General features: G+C 42.8%; 1 protein-coding gene across 1 annotated transcript; it reads right to left on the minus strand.

Moving 5' to 3' along the window:
• Window positions 1-242: 242 nt before the first annotated feature.
• On the minus strand, window positions 243-15,916 carry SNRPC (small nuclear ribonucleoprotein polypeptide C). Its single transcript, XM_023212576.3, has 6 exons — window positions 15,462-15,916; window positions 15,065-15,107; window positions 10,616-10,724; window positions 5,840-5,929; window positions 3,337-3,441; window positions 243-583 (listed from the first exon to the last, which is right to left on the minus strand). The coding sequence occupies exons 1-6, from the start codon at window positions 15,629-15,631 to the stop codon at window positions 459-461; spliced, it is 642 nt and encodes a 213-aa protein (XP_023068344.1). The 5' UTR covers window positions 15,632-15,916; the 3' UTR covers window positions 243-458.
• Between the last annotated feature and the right edge of the window lie 2,736 nt (window positions 15,917-18,652).

An 18,652-nucleotide genomic window follows, 5' to 3' on the forward strand; every position in this document is an offset into this window, starting at 1 on the left:
TCATGTGAAAAATTAACCGAGCTGTTGATTGTTTTAACCAACAAAAGCTCTGCAAGTGCTAGATTTAGTGCTGTACAAGATGACTTTACTAATAAAGGGAGGATGCCTGAAGAGATTTACTATATAGCTAAGGAAAAATAATCTCACGCAGAGGATATGCTGAAGAGATAATAAGCTTGAGAAACAGAACTGGAATGTTTCATTTCCTTTATGATACACAGAGAACACGGAGAGGAGGAAAAGAAAGAGTTGACAATTTTATTTTCACATTTCCCAATATAAACGAAAACTGCATCTTTTTTGTCCTACTTCTCCCCTCCAAAACTATTCTCTTTGATAGGACAGGGGAGCAAGTCTTCCCTATGCTGTTTAGAAAACTCAGTATTACAGCAGCATGATCTCCTGGTGAAGCAGAACAGGTAATATAAAACTGATACAATGAGGCCTCCCCTCTATCCTTATCTGTCTGGTCGAGTCATTCCGGGCCGAGTGGGCACCATCATGGGACGGGCAGGAGGTCTCATCATTGGGGGCCCAGGCATCATTGGCATGTGGCCTCCCATGGGCGGCCTCATTCCAGGAGCTGCAGGACAAAACAAAGAAGAGGGAAAAAAAGGGAGTCAGAAAATATTATTTAGGGAGAGTTTGATGGGACTTCAATTAAAAACAAAAAACGTAGCCCCCCTTGCAAAATGCTGGAAAAAAGACATACGTGACAGAAGAAATGCAACAAATTTATCACATCTGTAAATTACTTAGACATTCTCAGACAAAAAAACAAAAAGGTCAACACAAGAACCATATGGTAATCATGATCTAATGATAGTAAGGGGGAAACTATTAATAGACTGCTTTCCAGAAATCACCAGGGACACTAGTTCCCTAAACTGACCTTTTTTTCTCACTCAGGGAAATTCACAACTAAGTCACATGTTTTTCAGTCAGCTCTTTTAATCAGTGATATCCACCATATAACCAGGAGCTATTTCATGAATGTACACAGGCACAGAGGACAATCTTACCACTAAGCGTTTGTTCGGAGTTGTAGGAAAGGTGAGCAGGAGGCCCATGCTGGGAACCTGTTAGTAACCATACTTAGCTCAAGTCAAGAAAAATAATAGGCAATAACGTGATTTATAACAATTAGTGCACACAAAAATCTGATTTTTCTAATGCATTTCAGAAACTATTAATGAATTTTTTAAGTGTCCCATCAATAAACCAGCCAAATAAATGAGCCAGGGAAGGGAAGGCAGGCAGAGGGGTAGGAGAAGAACACAGGTAGTTTCAATGGAATCGATAATGTTCTACTTCTCAGCTGGGTGGTGGGTTCATGGATATTAATTTTACTATTATGCCCCATAATTTCATGTTATCTATATTCTTTTTAAACATCAAATTTTACCAATTTATTTTTAACTAAATAATTTGGATTAAAGGTTTGCAGCAAAGGGTTCAAGAGAAAACTATATTCAAACTTGAATATAGCCTTATCACAAATAGTGAAACACAAGAATATGCAAAGACACAAAATCCAACAGGTACAGAATTTAAGACCAATTTAAACAGGAACAGAGAATACTACTAACTTCTAAATACCACATAAAAGCCCATGCTTAACGTATATTTAAGAATTTCTTAGAGGAAATGGATGGACATAGACCAAAGATTAAAAACTGGCAACTTGTTTTCTTTGGTCTCCATAGTGGATTTACTTTGAATCAGTTGACAACATTGGGATTTCATACAAAAGAGTAGATTCCTTTTTTCTTTTAAACTTTTTATTATGGAAATGTTCAAACATACACAAGAATAGTAAAGAAGAGTATAATGAACATCCATGTATCCATCATCCAGCTTCAACAATTATCCACTCATGGACAACTTTATCTCAACTTGCCACCCATTCCTATCCCTGTCCACCCTCTAACTACTCAATTATTTTAACACAAATCCCACAATCTTATCATTTTATCCTGGCTTGAAAAAACAGAAAACAAAAAGCAAACTCAGGAGAAAAGGCAACACCAAGCCTGTATTCTCGGATGTCAACCACAGGCTGAAGCTGAGTTCTAGAAGCCTTCTTTAGATGAATCATGCATTCCCCAGTTCACCACATCCATAAAACCTCTAAGAATTTGAATTTGTGAGCCTGGGTTAAGGATGCTAAAGTCATTGAAGTCATTTTGATTGTGTTTTGGGCTCACAAGTCAGTAAGGCAGGAACTCTCTTCATCTATACTCTCCCCTTCCTCTAAGTGATACCCACAGCAGACATACTGATACTTCTGCCTAGGAAGCTACTCTAGTAACTTTGCAGCTTGTTTTTCCAGAGGAGTTGGAGGTGTCGGTCACATCTGTTCCCAAACCTGATTATGTCAGTTGTAGTTATTACTCTAATTATATATAATTTTTCTGCAAACCAATTAAATGAGTGTGAAAAGAGAACAGCTTCTATGAAAACTAACTTAATACTTAGGAAGACTCAGATAAACTATCACCAAAAAATGCTCAACAATTTGGCAGGCAAAATAATCATAAAAGATTGGAACTAGATTATATCACAAGGTTTCAGACCACTTCAAAGAAACGAAACTAAAGTTGGTGGAGGATGTGTTATAGTTATGGCTTACTGGTTAATGCAATAAATATACAGTGTTCCAATCATTAGACACACTCTTAAAGCAAAGGTCCTGCTCATGTATCAGAAAGATTTGCAAATTAACGTATGTTTAAATTGACATTAAAATAAAACGTTTGAAGTGTAAGTTTTTTTACCCCTCCCTAAATAAAAAACCAACCACCAGGCTGAAAGCTTTTTAATATAATGATGTGGCCAAGTTAAACTGCAAGATTAAACAAGCAACAAGAAGTGGCTCTGCTCCAAATCAAAACTGAGAAAATGTATCTATAACCTTCCCCCTCCCCACAAAATGGAACAAGTTCATCAACCCTTCTCTTCAGTATAAATGGCCAAAAGCCAGGGTGAGGCAAGGAAACAGAAGAGAAGAAAATAAAAACAGACGCAACCTATCCTGCTTTTAGTAGCACAAGGTCACTGGATACCATCCAATTATAATGATAAACCAAGCATTTATTTTTCTTTACCATTAATAATTGACCAAATTTAATTTGTTACAATAATACATTTAGACAGCTAATTAGACAATTTATGTAAATATTCCACCCTCAGAAGTGGAGTACAACTCCCCATTTTCAAGCTTTGGCTACACATACTAACTTCCTTCCATTAAGTGTCAGTTATGCATAGTGACTAAAATGGAGCAAACTAGAAACACAATGGAGCAAACTAGAAAGACAAGACATTCAAACTTACCAGGTCCCACTGGCATCATCCCAGGAGGAGGAGGGCCCATCATTGGCATCATGGGAGGGCCCCCCATATGGGGTGCTGGCATCATACCAGGGCGAGGAGGACCCGCTGAAATAAAGAATGGAGCCTGTGGTTAAGGTGTGCTCACATATTAACATTTTCTCTTCTCTCTTTTTTTTTTTTTTTGAGATGGGAGTTTCACTCTTGTTGCCCAGGCCAGAGTGCGATGACACGATCTCGGCTCACCGCAACCTCCGCCTCCCAGGTTCAAGCGATTCTCCTGCCTCGGCTTCCCGAGTAGTTGAGATTACAGGCATGTGCCACCGTGCCCAGCTAATTTTGTATTTTTAGTCGAGACAGGGTTTCACCATGTTGGTCAGGCTGGTCCTGAACTCCCAACCTCAGGTAATCTGTCTACCTCGACCTCCCAAAGTGCTAGGATTACAGACATTAGCCACTGCACCCAGCAACATTTTCTCCTCTTACTCAAACTAAAAGGATCTCATGAACTCCTTCAAATTTTGAAAAAATATCCCTCTTATGGTTTCTTTTCATAATAGCAGATCCACAAAAATCACATGCCATAAAACATTAATAAAAAGCAAGAACAAGTCCGCCTAGACAGAAGAATAAAATAAAGTCAGATTCCCTGGGTTAAGAAAAATCGAGATTTTAATTTAAAAAAACAAAACAAGGGGGTGGAGAGGTTGTACCTTCTACAGGGCTCGTGACAAAAAGCCATAAGTATTTAATTTCAGATCCCTTTGTAAAAAATGAAAACATGGTTTTAAAAGATTCTTTGGAAATACAAAGACTTAAATGCAGGGATATTCCTGACAGTATCATTTACAATACCTAAAATTAGGAACAACTTAAATATCCAATAAGAAAATAGTGAGGCAGGCTGGGGGTGGTGGATTAAGCCTATAATCCCAGCATTTTGGGAGGCCGAGGCGGGCAGATCACGGGAGGTCAGGAGTTCGGGACCAGCCTGGCCAACATGGCAAAACCCATCTCTACTAAAAATACAAAATTAGCTGGGCATGGTGGCATGCACCTGCAATCCCAGTTACTTGAGAGGCTAAGGCAGGAGAATCACTTGAATCCAGGGATCCTAGGAGGTGGAGGTTGCAGTGAGCTGAGATCATGTCACTGCACTCTAGCCTGGGCGACAGAGCAAGGGAGGGAGGGAGGGAGGGAGGGAGGGAGGGAGGGGGGGAAGGAAGGAAGGAAGGAAGGAAGGAAGGAAGGAAGGAAGGAAGGAAGAAAAGAAAAGAAAGAAAGAAAAGAAAGAAAAGAAAGAAAACAGTGAGGTAAATTATGGTAAATTCATACCATAGACTATTCTGCTATCAAAAATAATGGAGTTGAGTGCCAGCCAGTCAAGGTAGAAAAGGAGAGAGAAGTAACCTTGGAGTTGCTATGGGCTGAGGCCTGACCAGGTCCTAGGATGGCAGGTGCCCAGAAAAGGTTTGGCAGGACATTAGTGGTCCACCTACATTAGTGTGCAACTATTACAAACAGCCTACTTCCCTGGGTTTATACTCACGACTGTGTACAAGATTGAGTCTAGGTCCTGTATGTGATTTCAGTCTGACCCCTCCCAGGAGAGCCACAGTACAGTACGATCCAGTGCAGCACTCAATCTCCTCTTGTCTGTCACACAGAAACAACAAACTTTCCCAGAAAGCCGGGCCCCTGATCCACTCTACTTTCAATGATCTAATTCTTACCTTTCTTTTTTTTTTCTTTGAGACACAGTCTTGCTGTGTTGCCCAGGCTGGAGTGCAGTGGGGTGATCTCAGCTCAATGCAACCTCCACCACCCAGGTTCAAGCAACTCTCCTGCCTCAGCCTTCTGAGTAGCTAGGACTACAGACGTGCACCACCACGCCTGGCTAATTTTTGTATTTTTAGTAGGGATGGGGGGTTTCACGATGTTGGCCAGGCTGGTCTTGAACTCCTGACCTCAGGTGATCCACCTGCCTCAGCCTCCCAAAGTGTTGGGATTACAGGTGTGAACCACCACGCCCAGCCTAATTCTTACGTTTCTAAGATACAGATTTTGGTGTTAGGTGGGTTAGAAAATAAGGCAAAAGACTAAGGAGTTTATCAGCTATTTCAGTCCTCTAGTGCTGTGCTCATAGGGTAAATAATTTAATGTACCTAGCAACTCCTATTCATGTATTAGCTCATCTAATCAGAGGTTCATTCTGAGCTTTCTTTCCATTTAAATCTGTCTTAGATCCACAATTGGGATGCCACAAATACAGTACTTAGTGACAATGCAATCAAAAGTTAACTCTAAAGTTATTTTAGAAATCATACCACTAAAGTTGTTTTCTATTACTACATGCATCTATATTCAACATTTATATATTTATACATTTATATTACTATCTACATACAAATGCAACAGCATTTGAAAGCCAACGGTGAGATAATGTAACCTAATAAAAGGATAGCCTGCTCCATCACACCCTTTAAGATTAAAACTTTAAACTTACGAAGGCTGGGGGGAGGTGGTATCATCGCCCCTGCAGGAGGAGGAGCAGAGAATGGAGTAGGAGGTATCTTTCCTTGTTGAAATGCAGCCGCTTCGGAGATGAGGGAGAGAAAAAAAAAGATGAATAAGAATTCAACAACCCAGTAACTAAAATAACCACTTTCTTTTAAGTCTTTGGTGGTTTTATTACATCATGGTTCTACAGTTTTAAAATCATTTTTAGGTATTCAGCAGCTAAAATTGCAATTAACTGGTTTATTGATTCATGTTTTCAACTTAGCATTTCTTTTTTTTTTTTTTTAGACGGAGTCTCGTTCTGTCGCCCAGGCTGGAGTACAGTGGCCGTATCTCAGCTCACTGCAAGCTCCACCTCCCGGGTTTACGCCATTCTCCCGCCTCAACCTCCTGAGTAGGTGGGACTACAGGCGCCTAGTACGTTTTCTGTATTTTTTAGTAGAGACGGGGTTTCACCGTGTTAGCCAGGATGGTCTCGATCTCCTGACCTCGTGATCCGCCCATCTTGGCCTCCCAAAGTGCTGGGATTACAGGCTTGAGCCACCGCGCCTGGCCTCTATGGCTAAATCAAATATGGGAGACCGGAGTAAAAATGTCCTGCCTATCAATGTCTTTTCTTTTTGAGACAGAGTCTCACTGTCACCCATGCTGTAATGCAGGAACACAATCGCAGCTCACAGCAGCTTCGACCTCCCGGGCTCAGGTGATCCTCTCACTTCATCCTCCTGAATAGCTACAGGTGCATGGCACTATGCCTGGCTAACTTTTGTATTTTTTGGAGAGACTGGGTTTCACCAAATTGCCCAGGCTGGTCTCAAACTCCTGAGTTCATGCAATCCACTCATCTTAGCTTACCAGAGTGCTAGGATTATAGGCATGAGCCACCATGCCTGGCCCTATCAATGTCTTTTACCAAAGAGGAAGAGTCATCTTTAATCTGTAGATGTAGTTTATAACCAATTCAAGCCATCATAGTTTTGTTTGAAAAAGTGTAATACATGCTCAAAAAGCTAGGCTTTATAAAATTTCTATCCTTCCTCTGTATGCTGTCCTAGGTCAAAATAATACACTATGTTGGTTTACCAGTTTGGAAATCAATGCACTAAACTAGGATATTCAAAACATACAAAGATTTCAAACTATAAGCCTGCCCCAAAAGAGTTACGATTTTTAAGAAAATCTAATACAATCAATTTAAATTTTTTTTTCAGATGAAGCATAAGAGAAAACAAGAGAAAATGAAGATCATCTATATTTGGTTTTAGAAAAGAATCACAAATAAATATTAAAATACACACTCACAAAGTCTATTCCTGACATAAGCTGTCTATAGCCCATCCCACTCCACCCCCACCAATGCAAAGGAGATCAAATTACTCATCAATTACTGATAATTCATGGGATCAGATCAAAAAAGTGACCTAAGTGGAGATTTATGAATAGCTTATTATCCATATGCCTCTGAACAAAGCCTGTGTGATCTCAGGGATTATATCCCAATATGGACTTTTTCAATCAAAAAGGCCTCTCTCACATCTTTTGTAGGCGGACAGCTTGTAAAGCCTGAAGTGGGGGAGGCAAAGTCACTGACTCAGTAGCAGGCTCTATGTCAACATAATCAGGGATTTCACGGGTGTGTCCCTGAGGGGCTCCCCCACTCTTCTCAAAAAGGCCTCCACTAAAAATGTTTATTATTCTGACTATCCTTAAAACAAAAACAAACACATGTACTCAAGCCGAGTGCAGTGGCTCCTGCCTGTAATCCTAGCACTTCGAGAGGTTGAGGCAGGAGGATCTCTTGAGTTCCAGAGTTAAAGACTAGCTGGGGCAACATAGTGAGACCCCATCTCTACAAAAACTAAAGATTAGCTGGGAATGGTGGTGTGCACCTGTAGTCCCAGCTACCTGGGAGGCTGAGGCAGGAGGAATGCTTGAGCCCAGGAGTTCAAGGCTACAGTGAGCTATGATCAGGCGACTGCACTCCAGCCTGGGTGACAGAGTAAGACCCTATCTCTAAAAAAATTTAAATTTAAATTAAAAAAAAGTTTATTCATCCTAAATTATTTTGCTGCCTATGGAAAGTAACTACAGAATATACTATAAATCTTTTAATGCTAAGAAATTTCTAACATCTTTTCAAATAAGGGGAAAAGATTACATCGTGGTTTATTTTTTCATATGAAATGGGACAATGGGGCAGGTGTGGTGGCTCATGCCTATAATCCCAACACTTTTGGAGGCCCAGGCAGGAGGATTGCTTGACGCCAGGAGTTCAAGACCAGCCTGAGCAACAAAGTGAGACACCATCTCTATACAAAATTTTACAAAATTAACCTAGCATAGTGGTGTGCACCTGTAGTCCTAGCTACTCAGGAGGCCAAGACCGGAGGATCCCCTGAGCCCAGAAATTTGAGGCTGCAGTGAGCTTTGATTATACCACAGCACTCCAGTCTGGGCAACAGGGTGAGACTCAGTTTTTTAAAAAAACTGGGACTGGGCATGGTGGCTCACGACTGTAATCCCACCACTTTGGGAGGCCCAAAGTAGGTCAATACTTGAGATCAGGAGTTCAAGACCAGCCTGGCCAACATGGTGAAACCCCATTTCTACCAAAAACAAAAAAAATTAGCCAGATGTGGTGGTGTGCGCCTGTAGTCCTAGCTACTCGGGAGGTTGAGGCAACAGACTCACTTGAACCCAGGAGGCAGAGGTTGCAGTGAGCTGAGATCGCTCCAGCCTGGGCAACAGAGCAAGACTCAATCTCAAAAAAAAAAAATAAATAAAATAAATAAATAAATAAAATCAATTTTAAAAACTGGGACAATGTCTGAGGTTTGCTCCATAATAATCCAGGAAGGAGAAGGAGTAGGTGACAGTATTCAGTGTCTCTCTTGGCCAGAAACAATTTTGCCTCCCAGGGACACTGCACAATGCCTGGAGATATTTTTAGTAGTCACACCTGGAGATTGGTACTGGCATCTAGTTAGCAGATGCCAGGCATGCTGTCAAAAATCCTGCAATGCACAGAAAGATCCCCACAGAAAGATCCCCACAGCAAAAGATTATCCAGCCTTAAACGACAACAGTATCAAGGTTGAGAAACTCAGAAAAAATGCAACAAGAGTGCTACAGCTGAGTGATGAGAAATGAAGGGTGAGGAAATTCAGAATGGGAGGGTCATTAAGCTTGTTTATTTTTTTTTTTTCAGACAGAGTCTCGCTCTATCGCTCAGGCCAGAATGCAGTGGTGAGACCTTGGCTCACTGCAACCTCTGCCTCCTGGGTTCAAGCGATTCACTTGCCTAAACCTCCCGAGTAGCTGGGATTACAGGCATGCGCCACCACACCCAGCTAATTTTGTATTTTTCGTAGAGACAGGGTTTCTCCACGTTGGTCAGGCTGGTCTCGAACTCCTGATCTCAGGTGATCCACCCACCTCGGCCTCCCAAAGTGCTGGGATTACAGGCGTGAGCCACCACACTCAGCACCCACTGTCTATTTTCTTTGAAAATGTTCACAATAGTTTTGCCTTTTTATTATTTATTAATTATTACTACTTTTTTGAGACAGAGTCTCACTCTGTCGCCCAGACTGGAGTGCAGTGCAGTGCAGTGGCGCAATCATAGCTCGCTGCAACCTCCGCTTCCTGGGTTTGAGCGATTCTCCTGCCTCAGTCTCCCAAGTAGCTGGGGCTACAGGCAGGCACCACCATGCCCATCTGAATTTTTTGTATTTTTAGTAGAGATGGGTTTTCACCATGTTGGCCAGGCTGGTCTCAAACTCCTGACCTCAGATGATCCACCACCTCCTCCTCCTCCCAAAGTGCTGGGATTACAGGCGTAAGCCAGTGCGCCCAGCCAGTTGTGCCTTTTTATTACTTTTTAATTTTAAAAAAAATTTTTGGCTGGGATTACCGGCGTGAGCCACCGCACCTGGGCTAATTTTTATATTTTTAGTAGAGATGAGGTTTCACCATGTTGGCCAGGATGGTCTCCAACTCCTGGCCTCAAGTGATCTGCCCGCCTCAGCATCCCAAAGTGCTGGGATTACAGGCATTAGCCGCTGCACCTGGCCTACTGCTTTTTTAAAAAGTCACATCACAAAACCCATATTTGCTTGCCAGCTTGGAGTACAATGAATAAGAAAGGCTGTGATTCAAATACACCAGGATGATCTAAACTAAAAATGCAACATCTCCTTCAGTTAGTGTCCTAGACCCAATAAGCCAGAACAAAATGTTCCTAATAATAAGAGCATGGGATGTACAACAGGGGTCCGAAACATATTCAGACTATTTTGTTACATCAAATAATTTCTTTTTAACTAGTACTCTGTCAGGACTACAAATAAAACACCTAAATATAGTCTCAAACTACTTGGGGAAAACCACAAACCCACTCCTCATCTGCTCCTATTAGAATAGGAACACACTTCTAAAACCTGTGGATTAACTACAAAAGGGCTTTATAGAAATTTGCTATAAAATCTGGTGTTAATAGATAAATATTAAGCAATTCCATTCTTCTCTGCCTCACTTCCCCATCTAACCTTATTGCTGTCTCTGATTGCTCTATCCTCAATAATAAATATTAATGTGTTCTTATATCCTTGGGAAACCAATAACCTTCCACTTCTTTCATTCAACATACCCAAATGCTCCTATTTATCATTCAGAATGAGTTGCCTCTGTGAAAAACACCAGAGACAGGGACAAGAAAGAATAGGACCATTTTACCACATCAGAACAAGAGACTGAAGCATACTTGTTTTGTCAATCAGGCTCTGAGCCTGCTCTTCCATCCATTTCTGATAATAGTCTTTCACATTCTCTTTGTGTTTCCTTCCACTGCAGTGTGTCTTTCTCACAGATGGCTGCAAAATAAAAAGATCATATCAGACATAGAAACAAATGTCCAACACTAAAAATTTAATAAAGTTTTGCCTTTATATAAGTAATGTGTCTAGTATCAGCAGCATTAGCTGGCTGCTACAGTATTACTTAAAAACATTATCCAGCAACATACTGTGGTAATTTTTTTACTATATTATCTAGACCAGAGGTCAGCAAACTATGCCCCATTGGCCAGCCACTGGCTTTTGTGTTAAAAAAAAAAAGTATTGGAACACAACCACATTTATCTCTATCTACCTTTTTTTTTTTTGAACAGGGTCCTGCTCTGTTGCCCAGGATGGAATGCAATAGCACGATCTCAGCTCACTGCAGCCTCAACCATCTGGGCTCAAGCAATCATCCCACCTCAACCTCCTGAGTTGCTGGGACTAGAGACACGAGCCACTATGACCAGCCAACTTTTAAATTTTTTGTAGAGATGACGTCTCACAATGTTGCCCTGGCTGGTCTCAAACCCCTAGGCTCAAGTGATCCTCTCACCTTGGCCTTCCAAAGTGCTGTGATATTACAGGTGTGAGCCACAGAGCCCAGCACATTTATTTATATATTGGCTACAGCTTCTCTCTACAAGGAACAGTTGAGTAACTGCAGCAAAGGTGGTGGTCCCAGCTACTTGGGAAGCTAAGGTGGGAAGGACGTTTAAGCGTAGGAGATCAAGGCTACAGTGAGCCAAGATCACTCCACTACACTCCAGCCTGGGTGACAAAGCAAAATCCTATCTCAAAAAAAAAAAAAAGTTCCTGGCTGGGCACAGTGGCTCCAGCCTATAATCCCAGCACTTTGGGAGGCCAACGTGGGTGGATCACGAGGTAAGATTGAGACCATCGTGGCTAACATGGTGAAACCCCGTTTCTACTAAAAATACAAAAAATTAGCCAGGCATGGTGGCAGGCGCCTGTAGTCCCAGCTACTCAGGAGGCTGAGGCAGGAGAATGGCATGAACCCAGGAGGCGGAGCGTGCAGTGAGCCAAGATTGTGCCATTGCACTCCAACCTGGGAGACACAGAGAGACTCTGTCTCAAAAAAAAAAAAAGATTGTTCCTTGTCCTCCCAACCACTGCTTACATTAATACAACAATGATGCCTTAAGCCTAATAATAAAATCATGACTAGCAGCCAGTCGCAGTGGCTCACACCTATAATCCCAGAACTTTGGGAGGCCAAAGTGGGTGGATCACCTGATGTCAGGAGTTCAAGACCACCCTGGCCAACAAGGTGAAACCCTGTCTCTACTAAAAATACAAAAATTAGCTGGGTATGATTGCACACGCCTGTAATCCCAGCTACTCGAGAGGCTGAGGCAGGAGAATCACTTGAATCTGGGAGGTGGAGGTTGCAGTGAACTGAGATCATGCTACTGCACTCCAGACTGGGCAACACAGTGACATTCCATCTCAAAAAAAAAAAAAAAAACATAACTAAAAATCAACCAAAGTCCAAAAGTTACAGCACTGAATGTTTTTACACATTTCTTTCTTTTTTTGGGGTTTTTGTTTTTTTTTTTTTTTGAGATGGAGTCTCACTATGTCACCCAGGCTGGAGTGCAGTGGCAAGATCTCGGCTCACTGCAACCTCCGCCTCCTAGGTTCAAGCGATTCTCCTGCCTCAGCCTCCCAAGTACCTGGGACGACAGGCGTGTGCCACCACAGCCGGGTAATTTTTTTTGTATTTTTGGTAGAGATGGGGTTTCACTACATTGGCCAGGCTGGTCTTGAACTCCTGATCTCGTGATCCGCCCACCTTGGCCTCCCAGTGCTGGGATTACAGGTGTAAGCCACCATGCCCGGCTGTTTTTACACATTTCTAAGTCCACTACAGGGATCTGTAAAATCAATCACCATAGAAATTTTCTATTTTTGGAAGACATCATTTTAGAAGGAACAAGCGTTCATGACATTTCTCACGAAAAGACATTTTTAATATAAAGAAATACTTTTCAGTTCTCTGAATTCTGGCATTAGCAAGAAAGTGAATAATAGGTATATGAAACTATAATGCCAACAAAGGGCAGAAAGGCACAGCCCCCTCATTAACAATTTCAGAAAATTATCTCCAGGGGTTTTACCTAGAGAGGGGGTAAAAAAAAGAGACTAGGGATCTATAAGCAAGAACTGACTAGCTACTAAAAATACCAATTTATCAGAGCATTCTACTCCAGGACAATGTATGAAAATACACAGAACTTGGCTGGGCACAGTGACTCACTCTCAGCACTTTGGGAGGCCAAGGCGGGACTGTTTTTTCATGGTGAAACCCCGTCTCTACTAAAAATACAAAAACTAGCCGAGTGTAGTGGTGCAGGCCTGTAATCCCAGCTACTCGAGAGGCTGGGACAGGAGAACTGCTTTAACCCGGGATGCAGAGGCTGCAGTGAAACAAGGTCGTGCCATTACACTCCAGCCCGGGAAATAAAGCAAGACTCCATCTAAAAAAAAAAAAAGATAATATACAGAACTGTAACAACATCTTCAAGAGGAACCACCCAACTTAAATGTTCCACATCTCTACTAATGCCGTACTACATCTGACCATATGTTAGAAAGAATTCCAAATAAAGTGACAAGAGAAAAATCACTGGCCAGTTTCTTCCAGCTACTATTCAAGATAATCAAGAGTTATAATTTAGACTAGTCTGGGAAACACAGCAAGGCCTCAGCTGTAAAAAGAGTTATGATTTAATCAGATTTCTACAGAGGCAGCAAAGCATAGAGCTGCAGTGTTCAGGGCACGGTTCACAGACATCTAAGGGTCTCTGAGACTCTTTCACGAGGTCTGCAAGGTCAAAGTGTTTTCGTAATAGTACTAAGCCATCACTTTCCTTTTTCACTGTATTGACATTTTCACTGATGATGCCAAACTCCTGGTACTTCAGAATGAATCAAGGCAATGGCACCCGACTGTATTAGTGATCACTGTATTCTTCAATGTATGTACTCACATGGGAAAAAAAAGCTAGTTTCACCGAGTGAAATTAATGAAGCAACAAAATTATTAATTTTTATTAAATCTCAACCCTTAAGTTCAAGTCTTTTTAATATTCTGAGTGACAAAATGGGAAATATAGACAAAGCACTTGTGTTGCATGCCAAAATATGATGGTCTTTCAAGGAAAAGCAGGCATGTAACTGTTCAAATTATGAGCTCTACTAGCTGCCTCTCTTGAAGTCCTGGGCTTAAGCAATCCTCCTTCCTCAGCCTCCCGAAGTGCTGAAATTACAGGCATGAGCCACCATATCCAGCCTAGCTGCCTCTTTGATGGAACACCATTTTTATTTGAGAGTGACAGACACAAACCGTATATTCAGACTAAAATGAATGGAGTGAGCCTGTCACTTCAAAGAGAGCAATGGAAAGTATTGCCAGTGATAGAATTTGAGCTATTAAGCAAAAATCAGAATTTTGGAAAATCTTATCTGCCACCATAAGCTTGACAGCTTCCCAATATTTAAAGATGGTTCTGATTAGATTGTGACATTAATTAATGTGGGTTTTCATTACATAATCAAATGTCTTCACATTTGAAGCCTGGCACTAACTCAAGTCAATCAACTTTTCCAAATAACCAATGCACATTACAAAATCATGCATGGCAAAGATCCAATCAAGTACTCTTTAGACCACTAAATTTTTTTTTAAGAGGCGGGGTTAGCTGGGCATGGTGGCTCATGCCTGTAATCCCAGCACTTTGGGAGGCCAAGGCAAACAGATCACCTGAGGTCGGGAGTTCGAGACCAGCCTGACCAACATGGAGAAACCCCGTCTCTACTAAATATTCAAAATTAGCCCAGCGTGGTGGCCCATGCCGGTAGTGCCAGCTACTCGGGAGGCTGAGGCAGGAGAATCACTTAAACCCGGGAGGTGTAGGTTGCAGTGAGCCGAGACAGCGCCACTGCACTCAAGCCTGGGCAACAAGAGCAAAACTCCGTCTCAAAAAAAAAAAAAGCACTAACAAAACATTCTACTTTAACTGCTGTATTATTGATCAGCAGTTTTCTTTGTTTTGTTGTCCAGGCTGGAGTGCACTGCCTGATCATGCCTCACTGCAGCCTGGACCTCAAGCGATTCTCTCACCTCATCCTCTTGCGTAGCTGGGACTACAGGCACACCACCATGCCTGACTTGTTAAGCGGTTTTTAATCAGAGTTACTCTAGGGTGGGAAATAACCTCCAACTATTTTCTACAAGCAGTAGACCTTAAACCTCAGCAGGTGGGAAAGCACAACTTGCATCTTTAAAAAAACACAAAACTCATTTAATTATTACACATAAGGCTTCTTGAAAGTATGGATACGCCACTTACAGAGTCATGGGTGAGGTATGTATCGCAGTAGTCACAATAAAACCTGAAAGAGGTGAAAGGAAGAAAAAAACAGATGACAACCAGCTAGATGCCCATCCACGGAAGCGCTGTTCATGGAAGATAAAAACCAAGAAACAAGCAAAAAGCCCGACCTCCTTACGACTCAAAAGCGTCAAAGCGTCGACATATAAACCAGGTTTTTTTTGTTGCTTTAAGCGGGATCCATCTCCACTCTAAAAAGGGGTGTCTAGCGCTCTCCATCTCCCTATCTCCGTCCACCTGCCCCAGATACTCTCCCATCCCATGAGGTTTCAGAAACCAGAACCCGCTCTCCGCTCCTGCATAGGGGCCACAACTAGTGACTACAATCATCCTCAGATTTCGGGGCCCCACTCACTTGGGCATGTTGCTCTGCAGGCCGTTGGCCACTCCGTTACGTGACGCCCGGAAATGACGCACACAGTCAGCGACGACACCGCGGAACCCCACGAGACTAGCGAGAAGACCCGAAGCCCTCGCCACCAGCAGCCGAGCGAGGGGCGGGGCTTTTCCCTTTCTTCCTTTCATCTAATAGGATGGCGGGAAGGGGGAGTACTACGGGTCGCTACGAGGTTCCACCCAAGCTCTTTTAATCTTGTTTCTCGATGCTTCCGGAAGAGCGTATTTAATCTTTCTGTAAATATCTAATGATTCTCTGCAAAGCGCATGGGACTGCTATAAATGCTGAAAAAACAGCAGCGAACAAAACGGGTAAAAATTCTTGTCCTCGTGGAGTTGAGATTCTAGTGAAACAAGACAGATATTAAAACCAACAGGAGCCGGCGCCGTGGCTAGCGCCTAGAATCTCAGGTACTCCGGAGGCTGAGGCGGGAGGATCACGTGAGCCCAGGAGTTGGAGACCAGCCCTGGGCAACATAGCGAAACTCTTGTTTCTACAAAAAATTTTAAAACTGGCCGGGCGCGGTGGCTCAAGCCTGTAATCCCAGCACTTTGGGAGGCCGAGACGGGCGGATCACGAGGTCAGGAGATCGAAACCATCCTGGCTAACACTGTGAAACCCCGTCTCTACTAAAAAATACAAAAAACTAGCCGGGCGAGGTGGCGGGCGCCTGTAGTCCCAGCTACTCCGGAGGCTGAGGCGGGAGAATGGCGTAAACCCGGGAGGCGGAGCTTGCAGTGAGCTGAGATCCGGCCACTGCACTCCAGCCTGGGCGACAGAGAGAGCCTCCGTCCCGCCTCAGGCTTAGGAAAAGAAAAATTTAAAACTAGCCGGACGTTGGCCCGGCGCGGTGGGTCACGCCTGTAATCCCAGCACTTTGGGAGGCCCAGGCGGGCGGATCGCCTGAGGTCAGGAGTTCGAGACCCGCCCGGCCAACCTAGTGAAACCCCATCTCTACTAAAAATACAAAAAATTAGCTGGGCGTGGTGGCGGGCGCCTCTAATCCTAGCTACTCGGGAGGCTGAGGCAGGAGAATGGCTTGAACCCAGGAGGCGGAGGTTGCAGTGAGCCGAGATAGCGCCATTGCACTACAACCTGGGCGACAGAGTGAGACTCCCTATCAAAAAAAAAAATTCGCCGGACGTGGTAGCGCGCGCCTGTGGTCCCACCTACTCGGGGGACTGAGATGAACCCAGAAGGTCGTGGCTATAGTGAGTCGTGATCGCGCCACTGCACTCCAGGCTGGGTGACAGAGTGGTACCTTGTCTCAAAAAAATAGTAAATATTTATAGTAGTCGGTTAGGTGGAGCAAAGTGAAGCAGGGAAGAGGGGAGTCCAACTTTACAGATGATAGAGAAAGGTTATCTCTTGCCTTCTTTAAATTTATTTTTTGTTTTTGTTTTGTTTTGTTTTGTTTTTTGAGATGGAGTCTCACTCTGTAACCCAGGCTGGAGTGCAGTGGCGCGATCTCGGTTCACTGCAAGCTCCACCTCCCGGGTTCAGGCCATTCTCCTGCTTCAGCCTCCCGAGTAGCTGGAACTACAGGCGCCTGATACCACGCCCGGCTAATTTTTTGTATTTTTAGTAGAGACGGGCTTTCACCGTGTTAACCACGATGGTCTTGAAGAACTTCTGACCTCAAGTAATCTGCCCGCCTCTGCCTCCCAAAGTGCTGGGATGACAGGCGTGAGACACCGCGCCTGGCAGGTAATAATTCTTGTAGGGTTCAAGGAAGAATTACATGTGAAGATCCTTGTAAGTGTTTAATACAGTGTACACACTAACCCCTCCACAAAAGGTAATTATTAAATAGAAAGAAATTGATAGAAGTAACTTTTGTAGAAGTAACTTCTACCCTACGTTCTCTGATGGTAGAATTGCAACCAAATAATAATAATAATTGCTAGTTTATTTGAATGTTTACTATGTCATAGGTTCTTTAAATGCATTGATTTACTTAATCCATTCAACAACCCTATTTCAGATGAGGAAACTGACCTTTAGAAATAGTAAGTACCACAAAGATTACTTCCTGGTCCTAAGAGGAAAGTTAATTATGTAATGAAGTTATCAGGCTCTTACCACCCTAATACCGTGGTAAATCTTAACATAATTAATGGCAGAACAACCACATATTACATGTCTCCTGCTGGGATGACAACATTAAGTGGATACCATCTACTATGACATATTCTTTTTTTTTTTTTTTTTGAGAAAGGGTTTCACGCTGTTGCCCAGGCTGGAATGCAGTGGTTCCATCACAGCTCACTTCAGCCTCAGCCTCCCGGGATCAAGCAATCCTCCCTCTTCAGCCTTCCAAGTAGCTGGGACTACAGGCACATGCCACCATGCCCTTGTTAATTTTTTTAATTTTTTGCAGAAAAAGGGTCTCAAACTCCTGACTTCAAGAAATTCTCCCACCTCAGCATCCCAAACTTCTGCGATCGCATGTGTAAGCCTCTATACCCAACAACTATGACGTATTATAAAAATGTTAAGTACCCACAAAAATTAAAAATATTTTTTAAAAAATGTTTAACTTAGATCTAACCAAGTTAACAGGATAGGCTATAGGATCAGCTAAAGGAAAGCAAAAAAGGCAGCAAACAAATTCTGGCAGTAGGATGTTGTAAGGACAACTGGCCTCTTTCCTTCACCAATTTAGGAAAAGGTATTTTTCTAGATTTAAATATTAAGAGACATAACAACAGATGTAGTGTATTATCTAGGTCTAGATCCTAGTTTCGACAAGGATCTGCAAAAGGACATTTTGCAGAAAATGCCTGGGTCTTGATGTTGCAGTTCCAGAAATTCACCTTTGTCCAGGTACCTTCAGTTGATTTTCCTCAAGAGAATGAATTCATCAGTTATGTTTATTTTGTTTTGGCTTTCGGTTTCTTCTGAGACTTCTCACTCTGTCACCCAGGCTGGAGTGCAGTGGCGCTATCTCAGCTCACTGCAACCTCCACTTCCTGGGTTCAAGAGATCCTCTTGCCTCAGCCTCCCGAGTAGCTGGGATTACAGGTGTGTGCCACCACGCCCGGCTCATTTTTTTGTATTTTTAGTAGAGACAGGGCTTTACCACATTGGCCAGGTTGGTCTCGAACTCCTGACCTCAAATGATCTGCCAGCCTCAGCTTCCCAAAGTG

Source organism: Piliocolobus tephrosceles, chromosome 5 (assembly GCF_002776525.5).
Source record: "Piliocolobus tephrosceles isolate RC106 chromosome 5, ASM277652v3, whole genome shotgun sequence".
NCBI classification, from domain to species: domain Eukaryota; kingdom Metazoa; phylum Chordata; class Mammalia; order Primates; family Cercopithecidae; genus Piliocolobus; species Piliocolobus tephrosceles.